The sequence below is a fragment of the Bacillus rossius genome, chromosome 15 (assembly GCF_032445375.1).
Source record: "Bacillus rossius redtenbacheri isolate Brsri chromosome 15, Brsri_v3, whole genome shotgun sequence".
NCBI lineage: Eukaryota > Metazoa > Arthropoda > Insecta > Phasmatodea > Bacillidae > Bacillus > Bacillus rossius.
The window spans coordinates 10,475,285-10,488,000 of record NC_086342.1 but is presented as its reverse complement, the minus strand read 5'-3'; the positions used below and the strand labels follow the sequence as shown (position 1 = coordinate 10,488,000).

Sequence of the window (12,716 nt, the reverse complement as noted above, 5' to 3'; positions counted from 1 at the left end):
GCAAGGGGGAAGATAAAATAACGTTGAAGCATACAAATTGTTTAAAGTGTATAAAATATTTGACACATTTTGTAACAAATTTTATTAATAAATTTCGTTAGTTGTGCAAAATATTCAAAGATAATCTGGTGAGTCATAAAATGCTATGAATCAATCTTCCTAATAAATTTTACTCTGAGTGCACCGGGCTATGTTTGAGTTAAATTGGATAAGGAAACAAGAAGATAACTATTTTTGGATAGGCTCCTGTCGAAAGTGTTCGAGTGCCACAATTGTATTTCAGAAAAATTTAAAAAAAAAAAATTATTATTTTTTTACCTCTAAGTGCTCTTATCATATTCTATTATCTGACAAAATATAATAATTCCCTTACGAACGAGCCTTTAAAACTCTTTACACCGTGTCTTCATTTGTATTAACCGCAACTAAAGCCAGCCATTTTCTTTTCTTTCGAGACTAAGGCCGTGTTCGAATTCAAGTATGCAGTCGTGTACTTGTGACCCTTACGTACTTCACTTTCCCTTGAGGCGCATGTGTTAAAACGCATTTGTGAACTACGTTTAACGTAAATATTTTATCCCATGTATTAATAACTCGCATATAAATGGGAAAAGTTTTTAAAATATTTTAAATTAATTTTTTTACCAAATGTAACAAACAAAACTTAAAAAAAATGCGATGTTTATTTAACTCTGAGTACGCGAAAAAGTACACAGATTCGTTTACTTTCTTTCATATTTCACTTCCTGTTCGGGCAACCCACGTGATATCTCTTCCGGTTGACAGGTAACATGTAAGTAAATTACTTCTAAAGAATTCAAACACGGCCTGGCTCAGCTTTGAGTTTTAAACCAGCCGCAGGTTCGAGCCCAAGCTTCTACTGTCCAAAAAAAAAAACACGTTCAATCTTCAAACGTATTCCATCTTCCCGCGGAGTTCCGAGAAACACGTGTCTGCGATATATATTTTTTTGATCTCTGAAGTTTATTGTCCAAGTGTGCAAGTGTATTTGATATGAGATCCTCGCGTGGAACAGGCTCGATCGACGAATGAAGATGTTCGGAGCGTGTGACGGGTGGTCTTCACACGCAACATTAACCTCTGCGTAGGCGCGTGTCGGAACATGTACGTAACTTATGTCTTGATCGTCTGTCCACGCTGGTCGCAGGATCCGGGTCCTCGGAGTCCGGGAGGACGGGGGGACCCGGGGGACGACGGCGAGGCGGCTACGGACTTCGTCATGAGGCCTGCGCGCGCCCCGGGTCCTCGCCGCCGCCGCACTGGGTGGACGCCTCGCGCCGCCCGCAGATGTGCAGGTGCTGTCGGGGGAGCCGGCGGCGGTACGGCTCCCAGCCGACGGGTCACCGCCGTCAGTGGGTCACGATCACGTCCGGCGCGGACTTGGTGGAGTCGACGCTGAAGGCCCGCGCCTGGGTCTGCTCCACCTCGATGACCGCCTCGGCGCGGAACCTCTTCGCGGCGGAGGCGGCGTCCTTGAGGCGGTGCTGGTGCGGGGGCGGCGCGCGGCCGAAGGTGGAGAAGCCGTGCGGGGGCGGCGGCGGCCTCGGCAGGACGGGCACCGGGTCCCCGGGCGGGAACCACGCCGCGCTGCTCGGCGGCGGCGGCGGCGGCGGCGGGGTGTCGCTGCGCTCCGAGCCGGTGTTGCTGGCGAACAGCGACTCGCGCGTCTGGCACTCGTTGTCGCGCGTGTCTGGAGCCGGCAGGGTCGACAGCTCCAGCTCGTCGTCGCCGTCCTGCGAGGCGGAGGCGGCGAGCAAGGCCACCTCGCGCAGGAAGACCGCGTCGCCGTTGGCGGGCACCAGGTCCGCGGCGGCGGCGGCGGGCACGTAGCACTCGGCGGCGGCCGGCGGCGGCGCGGCGCGCAGGACGTGCGGCGGCGACAGCGGGCCGCAGCCGCCCCCGCTGCTGCTGTCGCTGCGGCCCGTGGAGGCGGCCTGCGGGGACGAGATGTCCGTCTTGCCCGTGTGGTCCAGCCGGCTCTCGCGAGACTGGCGGATGTGCTCCTGCAACCACCGCCACCGCGCCCTCAACACCCGCACCCGCATGCCCTATACCTAGAGACCGGAAAAAAATTCGCGGGTTCATTTCGCGATGGGCTAAAATACAAACAGTTATACCTCAGTGCTGCCTCTGCTATTGGCTCACAACCCACCTGGACGACTCTGGGCCGACGAGAAACACCCGACCAAAGCTTTAACGAATCACAGGCTGCTTGCTACGTTGGGACGTCTCACAATACAGCAGCCAATGGGTGGGTGGCATTTGACCGAGTGTACGTAGAACTGTGGAGTTCATCCTAGAGGTCATTGAACCCGCGAATTTTTCCGGTCCCTACCTATAGCTAGAGACCGGAAAAATTCGCGGGTTCAAAGACCTCCAGGATAGACTCCAACATCCTCTACACGCTCAGGCAAATGCCAACTGTTCATTGGCTGCTGACTTGTGAAGTCGTCTCGACTGGGTGGCCTGTGATTCGACATTTATATTGAGTGCGGGTCTCTAATTGGCCCTCAGTCCTCCAAGATTAACAGTGAACCAATGACAGGAGCAGCACTTAGGTATTACTATTTGAATTTTAGCATAACACGAAATTAACCCGCGAATTTTTCAGGTCTCTAACTATAGCTAGGGACACCTGTATTTCGCGAATACATTTCGTGTCAAGGTATTTCACAAAATACTGTAGCTTTTCTCCTGTGGTTATTGGCTGAGGTCGTTGAGAGGTGTCGTCCCGCTCTTGACGGGGCCAATGAGAATGTGGTCACCGTACTGCTGCACCCTCGCAATTTGCATGACTATTAGAAAAATCTACAGTGTTTTGTGAAATACCTTGACACGAAATGTATTCGCGAAATACAGGTGTCCCTAGCTATAGCACAACACCAAACACCTCCCGACAATCACGCCACGTCACACCTGCACAAATTGTAAATCAACCTTAGCCCAGCTCACAACATGCAACGAAATTTTCATAGGGAGATGGTGGATCCACGTGTACGAACATGAAAACCATAAAAATTAGTGGACATGCCAAATTAACCTATATTTTAGCAAACTACCCTGGAATACCTATTTTCGGTCAACTAAAATAGTCAGAGTAGAGAGTATTTTCAAGTTAAAAAAACAGTAAGGATTCTGGTACTACAATCATTATAATAAATAGTCTTCTTACGATCTTCTGTGTGTCAGGGTTTGTAGCGCAGTGGTTATAATGCACGGATAATAAGCTAAAGGAAAGTGTTTCAAAACTCAGCAGTAAAATTTTTTTAAATTTCAGTTTACTGAATTATACAAATTGTGATTGAGTACATATATATATCATATTGCTATAATATTACTAACTACATTGGGTTGATTATTTCATACTAGATAGGCTTGTATCCTCTATTTTTACATAAAGTAATCTATATATATAAAACTGAAACCCGTTTTCCTTGGTCACGGCATCACGCGTGAACGGCTGGATCGATTTCACTATTTTTTTTTTTGGTTGTGTTTGCTATGGTCAGGAGAAGGTTCTTATGAAAGAAAAAATTAAGAAAATTGTGCGGAAAATTAGAAAATTTAAGAATAATGAATTCCTATTTCCCTTGGTCACGCCATCACGCGTAAATGACTGAACCGATTTCACTAATTATTTTTTTTGTTCTGTTTGTTATTGTCACGAGAAGGTTCTTATGAAAGAGAAAATTTAACGGAAAATTAGAAAATTTAAGAATACTGAACCACCATACATAAAATTATTTCCAAACTAACCCAACACTTTGTACAATATAAATATTTTTAAAGTAACCTTATGACGTTTGACATAGAATTGACAGAATGTTTGCTGCAAATATCTTCAAAGAGGATGTAAAGAAACTGTATAGTTTAGGAAATATTTATCAACATTAACGTTTTACTACATATTGTACCGGTACATTCGGTACAGAGCTGCTGGCGCAGGCTATTCTGGCTGTGTACATTCTGCCTAGGCCATTGTCATGCCATAATTCGTTATTACTGTGTTGCAGTTTAAAAATAGAAAAACAAATCAATACATTATGTAAACATTTTCTATGTTTGTTTTTGTGTGATATACTTGCTTATAAAGAAGGATACAACCGTTTTCTTTAATTTACAGTTGAATTTTCATTTTTGAACTTTTTTAATGTAAATTTATGTCGTTTGACATATAATTGTTTTAAAGACTAAGAAGATTTTTGTTTGCTAATAAGTGTTTGTTAATCATGGTAAGTTCACAGCTTCATATTGATTTTTAGAACTTTTTGGTGACTACACAATACTATAATTTGGTATACATGGTTATACAGAAAATGTATGAGAGCTTTTTATTTTCAGTTGGATTTTCGTTTTTAACAATGCCACCAACCAGACGTACAAGCTTAGGCCGCAGAACTCGAAATACGGCAAGTCAAAGAAATATACGAGCAAATCAAAGTGATGAGCAACGCGAAGCGCGAAATGAACTTGAACGGAATCGATATCAATATAGGAATGTTGTGTTTAATCCCCACAGAGCTGCATTCAGTTATAATGTGGCAATTGATTACAGTTCAGAGCAAATTGTTGCTATTGGACTAATGAATATTGTGTGTCCACATTGCAAGGCATTGAAATTTAAAAATGAAGCCCCTGGATTGTGTTGCGCCAGCGGCCAAGTCAAATTCACGCCATTTGTACCGCCACCTAAGATACCTAAGATAGGTCAGCTATACAAAATAAAGTAGTGCATCATTGCTACGCTAAGGCGGTACGAAGTTCGCCGGGTCAGCTAGTATTAAATTAAATACGTTTGTTAGGAAATGAATTTCCATGAAAACTTTATAGTAGTACAACTATACATTAATACTTAATTATTTAAAGTCATCTAATGCGTGTGGTAAACTATAAAATATAAATTTTTTATGCATTAAAGAAGGTGGGCAGTATTTTAGCGAAATGAATTGTCAAAAATTAGGTTCCAACTTAGTCTCTTTTTTTTTTAAGCAGAAACGTTTTATTGTATAAGTTAACCTTTCGCTCTGCAAATCTAATGATTCGATAGTCAACATAGCTGCTCCAGTAGAGATTTCTAACTGCGGGTGCAGAACTACGTGTGAGTTGCGCTCAGAAATTTAGTGATTGATATTAAATAGTGATGTTATGTTTTCGTCTGTATATTTTATTTGCATTACAAATTATACTAAATTATATACTTATTTTATACACATGATTACAGTAATAATGAATACTGAGAATTTATTTAATTAATTTTTGTTACAATAAATTTTATAATAGTTCAGTGTCCTTAATCAAAAATAAGTATATCTTATAACGCGCGTACGTAATTACACACACATGTTTCAATTATTATTGTTATTTTTAAATTCCTTATTGACTGAAATAATAATCTTAAGAAGGATTTTAAAGTGTTATACATAGGCCAACCTTCTATCCCCAAACATGCACCCGTATTTACAAACATCGTACATTCAAACTACGTAAATACACCTTACACACCCCACTCATTATATACCTGCATTTAATTAACATACTACATATGCAAAATACAGACACATATCCCTACAGAATCTACACGCACACCTTTCCTACATAAACTTATTATACCACACAGTCCACACACATAAAAAAAAACACATTAATGACGTAAAAACCAGATACTTTAACAAAAATTTTACAGTACACATACACCCTCATAACGATAATTTTCATATAGAAGTAATCAATATGTAGGGTAGACCGGGGCTAGTTGACACGGTCACAGATTTTCAAGCTCTTTATGTAGACGTTTCTGATGGCAGACATCTTTGTTTATACTATTTGGTCGCTTTGCTATATTTTCCCCTTTTTTTTTCTAAATGAAAGAGCAACTGCAATTTCAACATCCAAAAGTTTCTTCCATATTCTACGATGAAACTTCTCATCCAACAGCAACCAGGAGACTGATAATGTGTGGGGAAGGCTTAAGTTCAGTCTAAACTGTCGTCAGTTCGAGGTGAGCAGTCCGATCTGGGAGCAGGACTTATCGCGTGTGAGTGTGGTGGTGGGGGGGGGGGGGGGGGAAAATGCTTTTAATCGGGACTTAAACTACCAATGGGCAGCCTGCCTAGAAAGTTCACATAAAATTATTCCTGACATTTGTCTCGATATGTCTTGACACCTTCTAGAAGCTTCCCTTTGTAGTGGACACCAATCACTGTGTCTTGGAGAAGCACTGTCCCCAATAACCCTTGCCTCTGTCGGTTTACGCTAGAAGGTTCCAACAAGTTGGTGTGACGTCAGAGATAACGCAGTGACAAGGGTGGCTGTCAGAATGCGAGGAGTGACAGCACTTGATGTAAAGCACCGCATATTCAAGTTTTAGTATTCAAACAAGCACTGACGCGCAAAAATACAATCGAAATATCGTTCATTCGAATCTCGCATAGCTAAAAATTTTAATCACGGTTCGTGTTCACAACTTGCAAGTAGTGCATTTGAAAAAAAAAACTTATTAAAAATTTTTGAACATTGTTAAACTTCCGACATATACAAACTTTTTTTTTTAGTTACGTGACGCATTAGAATTATGTTAAAGAATTATATAAAAAGAAATATAATCAGTCAATCCAATAGCTCACGCGAATAGAAAAAAAATCACAATCCTACAAATTAAATGTCTATCGGGGGAAAAATATCACTGAATAAAAAAATCTTATTTAGGAGAACTTTTTCTTCTTTTTAATTTCCTCGACTGGTTCTTCTCGATATTGGTTTCCTAAGAAGGCAAGGTTCCCAATAACTTGCATGAGGAGCTATCCGGTATCAGTCCTGAAGCAAGCAATCGGACCGAAACGAGGATTCATGCTATTTCCGTCCGCGGCGAATGCACGTGCTTGTGTAAACGAGTTTTGAAACCCTACGGAGAACGTCGTCAAACTAAAGCAAACAAGTTAAATTCAGAACTTTCAGCCAATATGCACTGAACAAAAGTTGGCCCCCTCCAGCAGAAGCAGACAGAACGGTAATTAAAGTTTCACTTGATTTCACTGTTACATAAAACAAAAACCGCGTATAGTTGATTGAAAATAACAACTTTGTAGACACAAAAAAAAACCTCTAGGATTTGATTATTCAAATCTGGTTATTATTTTTACGTCGTTACATTCCACTTCGCAGCAGATTAACGACGTACTAATTTTTAAGGCCACATTGCACTTATAAATAATCTAGGGTAGACCGGGGGAAATCGGGTCACGGGGTAAACCGGGTCATCGTAACAAGATCTGCTGTCTTGTGGCGAAATAATGAACTGGAGTCTACGGAACCTACCAAAGAGTGCTGTTATCTGTCTATACAACCGTCCACTACAAGGCGAACATCGTCTGTAACAACATTCTGGTAGTCTGTGCGACATGAACCCGAACCTGTGTAGTCCTGAAGTGGAAAATTCTTAACAATGTAAGTTTTATTTTGTTTCAAATAAGCCTTTACGTTCGCATTTCGAAATAGTATTGTAGTTTAAGTAATGGAGTACGAAAATATGTACTCAATTAACATTCTTTTGCATTACTGAAGCTCTATATGTTTTACAGAATTTATAATATTTTTCTTTTTTTTAAAGTGCGAAATATGGTAACTCGGGTCGCTGCCGTTGGGGTAAAACGAGTCACTGCATACAGTGGGGAAATCGGGTCGCTTCATATATTTGATATATATTGTGAAGCACTTTATTCTTATTTCTCAATTTTTAAGTTAAGACCTATTCTAAATAAGTGGAAAAAATGAATTTAAGGCACATGACTTCAACTTTAGTTGAAATTTGTAAGTACTTATAATAATATTGAAGTTTAGTACATGTTAAAATAATGAAAATATTATCCATGTAAATACAGAATTACGAGTTCACTGCCAAAGATGTAAGTGGAAGGAGCACCACAGAAGAAGTGAGATGCCTGTTACCAACACCGGAAAAATTAACACCAATGAGAACAGGTGAACGAAAAACTGTTGCTTCTCTAAGGCTACTGTCAAAAGAGAATCGCACATTGTTGGAATCCAGGAAATTGAAAAGCAAGAAGCAGGTGTTAAATTAAGTTCAAAGCAAAGCTAAATTGAACCTCTGAAGGCGAAGAAGCGAACAAAAACTAAAAACACATCCGAGTTGGAAATTTTTGGAAGAAGGCCAGGATGATGAGGAAGATGTTCTCTGCAACATGTGCAAAATTGCATACAAAGAGATCAGAAGCTGCACTGCTGGAGACTGGATTCAGTGCCAGTCTTGTAAAATGTGGTACCATGAGCGCTGTGTCAATGCTTTTCAGTGTAAACAGTTTGTATGCGGAATGTGTCTGTCAAAACAGTAAAGAAAATCTGTTGATCCGATTTGCCCCACTTGTGATACGATTTACCCCACTTCTGTCCAGATCGGGTCAAAACATTTCATTTTCCTTTTATCAAGTTTAACGTCAATTCGTAAGGAAGATTGGCTAATATTTGTATGTAAATATGTACATAAATGTATGACTGATATTACTGTAAATTATTTTATGGTAAATTAATATTGGTTTTATACTTATTCAGGAATTTCAAAAAATTGACCCGATTTCCCCCGGTCTACCCTAGTAAGAAAGCTATTTAACATAAAATAATATCCAATTACTCTAAAATAGTCTGTTAAAAAAAACAAACATACAATGTAAATCGGGAGAGAAAGAACGAATAGGAAACAAAAAAAAATGTTTCAAGTGCCCACAATGGGCTTTGCTTAAGGCACGATGCATTATATAATCAAAACCATTGACGCTGAATAGGCTCGAACAGCTGTGGAGATTTATGAACAAGAGAGGTAAGGGTGCAAAAAATAGTTCAGTGGGGGAAGGTGTTAATCCGATAATCTTTAATTAATACACTGTTAAGGAAACTTATATTGTCTCAAGATATAGGCAAGTAATTATCTCATTTTTTAAATTGATTAAATAAGGGTTCTTTAACGATAGAGGTCTCTTTTAAAATAAAATATTTTATACTTCTCTGATATTTTAATTAACGTATTAATTAACGTATAGAGTAAGAATAATAATTTTGGCTATATAAATATATATTATATAGTATGATATACTAAATTATTTATAATAAATTGTATTAAATTTCTTCCTTTCAAATTACATAACTATACAATTTTATATGATATGTAGACTATTTGATATAAGTTAATATTAAAAAGAATTCTTAACGCATAGCTCAGGTGCCATTACTCACTCACAAGGTCCACTGTTTACATACATTCCTGTCAGCCCACCCCTGCCTTACACGCGCCTTACTTACAACAAAAAATAAAAAAATAAACAAAATAATACATAATTAATAACATCAAAGAATAACTTAAAGTACTTCATAAATATTCAGACCCATAAGCTGACATTTTAAAATAAATTATTCAAGTTAAATAAATATCATATACGAAAAAAATAATTATATTCAAAGGCAACCAATGCAAAAAAACAAATACTCACGAATATAACCATTTCCCGAAAATTTGCTACGACAATCAAATACAGACACATTACGTCTCTCATCTGAAACGGAATCGTTGAGGGGAAAAAAAATTACATATTCTCGAGTGCCCATCATGACGACACAGTCTTGACTCGCATCAAAGCTTATGGAGGATTTCTTGATCCCTCAAGAATGATGCACAATTTACAGTTTTTTCCTAACACAACACAGTTGAGAACAAAACTAACCTCGCGATATCGAACGTTTGTAAACAGCCTTCATAAGTTGGTTACGAGGATTTATTTATTTTTTTATTGTGTAACATCTTAGCTAAGTGTATTTTCAACATGAGAACACATACATACACGCTAAGTACTAATAAATTATAAAAATAAAACTGTTACTCTAATATTTATTGCGATATATTTTATAGGTACCGTAAGTTGTTATTAATGACACTTTCGTGTCTCGGTCGATTATTGGTTTCAAATATCAAACTTTAAATCTTGTTAGAACGCAACTTTAAAACATGATATGTATAAATAATTTTAAAATAAAGGCAATGGTTTTCAGACATTTCCGAGGTTTATAATTTCATCTGTTCGTCCGTCGAAAGTTAAAGCTTGGCAAGGTTGACGGGCGAATGGAATTTTCCGTGACGACTGATTGGCCGCGGCTCACGTGATTGACAATCGGACGTGTGACGGACGGATGAGACGTATCATTGCGAGTCCAGATCTGTTTCACTTGTAGCCTATCTGCTGAAGGCACAAGCCAGCACCTAGGCCGCGTTGAGATCATACATCACCGCTATCCCTAATTTGTCAACAGTACGGCTCGGTGATTTTCCTAGGTTCCCTTAAAACTTTTCTCCTGTCGTATTTTTTTTCCTCAAAAAGAACAAGTTTCGGCATGAAAGGAGAAAGTCTAAGTTCATGTTTGACTTTCTCTCCTTGGGGCAAGAAATTTCCCGCGGTTTCGCAAAGAAAAGGACCGAAACGACAGGAGAGGTACCCACCTTGTTATGAAGTCGTAGGCAGATAGGACTCGGTTCTGTTTGAGGACTTAGTTCCGTAAAGGGGGTGCCTCCTCTTTCGGCCAAGATTTTATATTTACAGTAATTACAGATAAACTTGTAGACTTTTTCAATTGTTTAACTTTCATGAAATGAAATACAGGTATATACAGCGCATACGTTTTGCATAATTACTTGCCAAAGTTACATTTTTAACGTTTTTGGGCTGAACGAATAAGGAGAATTAAATTTAATGCAGAACTGAAACTTTATAGGTTTAACTGCAATGCCGCTGGCTACTTCAAGAAATGGTTTGAACTTCTTTCAGAAAATATTAATTAATTTTACCTGGCATTTCAAAATTCTCAAATTTGTTACGATTTTGACAGCCAAGAACCAAGAAATGAGTTTTTGTGATAGAAATGCAAATCATATCATGAAGTATCCAGTGGCATTGCAGTTAAACCTAAAAAGTTTCAGTTCTGCAATAAATTAAGTTCTCCTTATTTGTACAACCCAAAAACGTTAAAAATGTAACTTTGGCAGCAAATTATGCAAAAACGTATGCGGTGTATATATTTTTCATTTCGTGAAAGTTAAACAATTGAAAAAGTCTAAAAGTTGATCAGCGATTAATATAAATATAAAATCATGACCTGAAATGGGAGGCACCCCCTTAAGTTATCAGTGCGCACAGTGCGCTAAGGTAGTAGTTCTTGAACCCTAACAAAGACATCAGTCATTTTGGACTTTAAGGTGTTTATGCACATGTTCGTACGCACGTAGTGTGAACAGACAAAACATAATCCGTAAATCTAAGAGCCAAAATAAGAAAATGAACTTGTAGCCATGCTGCATTAAAAAAAAAAAATCTGATAAAATGTATTAGTGTTTACGCTCACGATTTCAAGAGAAACGTAAGAATTTGAATAAATAGATAGTTCATTAGTAGAAACGGGTATCAAGACATCTGAAAATTCGGGAATAGTTGTTTTTATCATCATTTTGTGAAAAAAAAATAGCAAAAACGCATAAAATATTTTTGTGGGAAAAAAAATTATTGAATGTAAAAAAATCCGATTCACGCTTTGCCTCTTGTCTACTAATCTTACTGCTGTATACATAAAAGTAAATATAGGTTTTTCAACTGCCATAAAAGTACAGTTCCATCAGCAGGCAAAAACGACAGTTTAATGGGAATGGCTTCATAGTAAATAGTCTGTTAATTGAGATATTGGAAAAAACGAAGTAGGAAGGTGACAGGGTGCATTGTAGACAGTAAAAGAGGTACGTAAAATTTTTTTTTTCGACCTTTCGGAGAGCTATTATAGTTCCGTTTGCAGGATGTAAAAAAAAAAAACCCTCAAATCGATTTCCTTGACTTCTCCAGTTTTTTTTATTATAATTTTTCACTGGCAAAAACATGTTATTTTTTCTATAGAAAAATACCCAATCAAAATTTTCGCACATTTTGCTAAAACTGCCATGGTCACTTTTAATAATGAAATCTGAACCAAACGCCAATTACTACACAGGCTAAACTATTCTGCAGACGGTCACTATTAGTTTCAGGCATTCCTTTAACGGTTGAAACCAAGATGGCGTCTTCCGGTTTTTTTTCCTCTCCAAACATCTAGCAAGAAAGTACAAACTGTTTCAACAGGGGAATACACAAACACAAACACACACACACCGAGGTCACAAAACTCGGGAAGGTCCGAGTCCAGCGGATTTTGATCCCCGTTCGTCTCGAGCAGAAGAGAAGAAATCGTAAACCGACCGCTCATTTTTTTTGTTGTTTTTTTGTTTGTTTCGTTTTCCCCTGCACTCGGCTCGGGGGAGCCATTCCAGTCGCGTACGAGCTTCGGGGCCGCGGGGGGCGAGAGAAAGAAAGAGAGAGAGAGAGAGAGAGAGCAGCAGGTCGACTCGAAACGAACAGAACCCGCACTGCCTCGCACCACCGCTGCCCCGCGCGGGTCAATATTGACCGAGACGGTCTCCCCTCCCCCCTCCTGCGGGAGGAAGTGTCAACGTGAGTAAGATGAAGAAGAGGGAGGTCCGGCCAGGTCCCGCCAGGCGCACTGGAAACTGGGACAAAAAAAAAAACCCCAGCCCAGGAGAGCGAGAAACACTGCGGTCTGTCCGGCTCCCGGGAGACAGATCAGGCGCTGGCCTGATCAAACAAGCGGGACCCGAGACG

The 12,716-nt window shown here is 39.3% G+C and overlaps 1 protein-coding gene across 1 annotated transcript in view; it reads right to left on the bottom strand.

Moving 5' to 3' along the window:
* Window positions 1-231: 231 nt before the first annotated feature.
* LOC134539720 (membrane frizzled-related protein) overlaps window positions 232-12,716 on the bottom strand; it is a 529,102-nt gene continuing 516,617 nt past the window's right edge. The window contains exon 9 of the mRNA XM_063381959.1: window positions 232-2,024. Coding sequence (XP_063238029.1) covers window positions 1,371-2,024 — 654 coding nt within the window. The 3' untranslated portion in view covers window positions 232-1,370. The remainder of the gene's footprint in view (window positions 2,025-12,716) is intronic.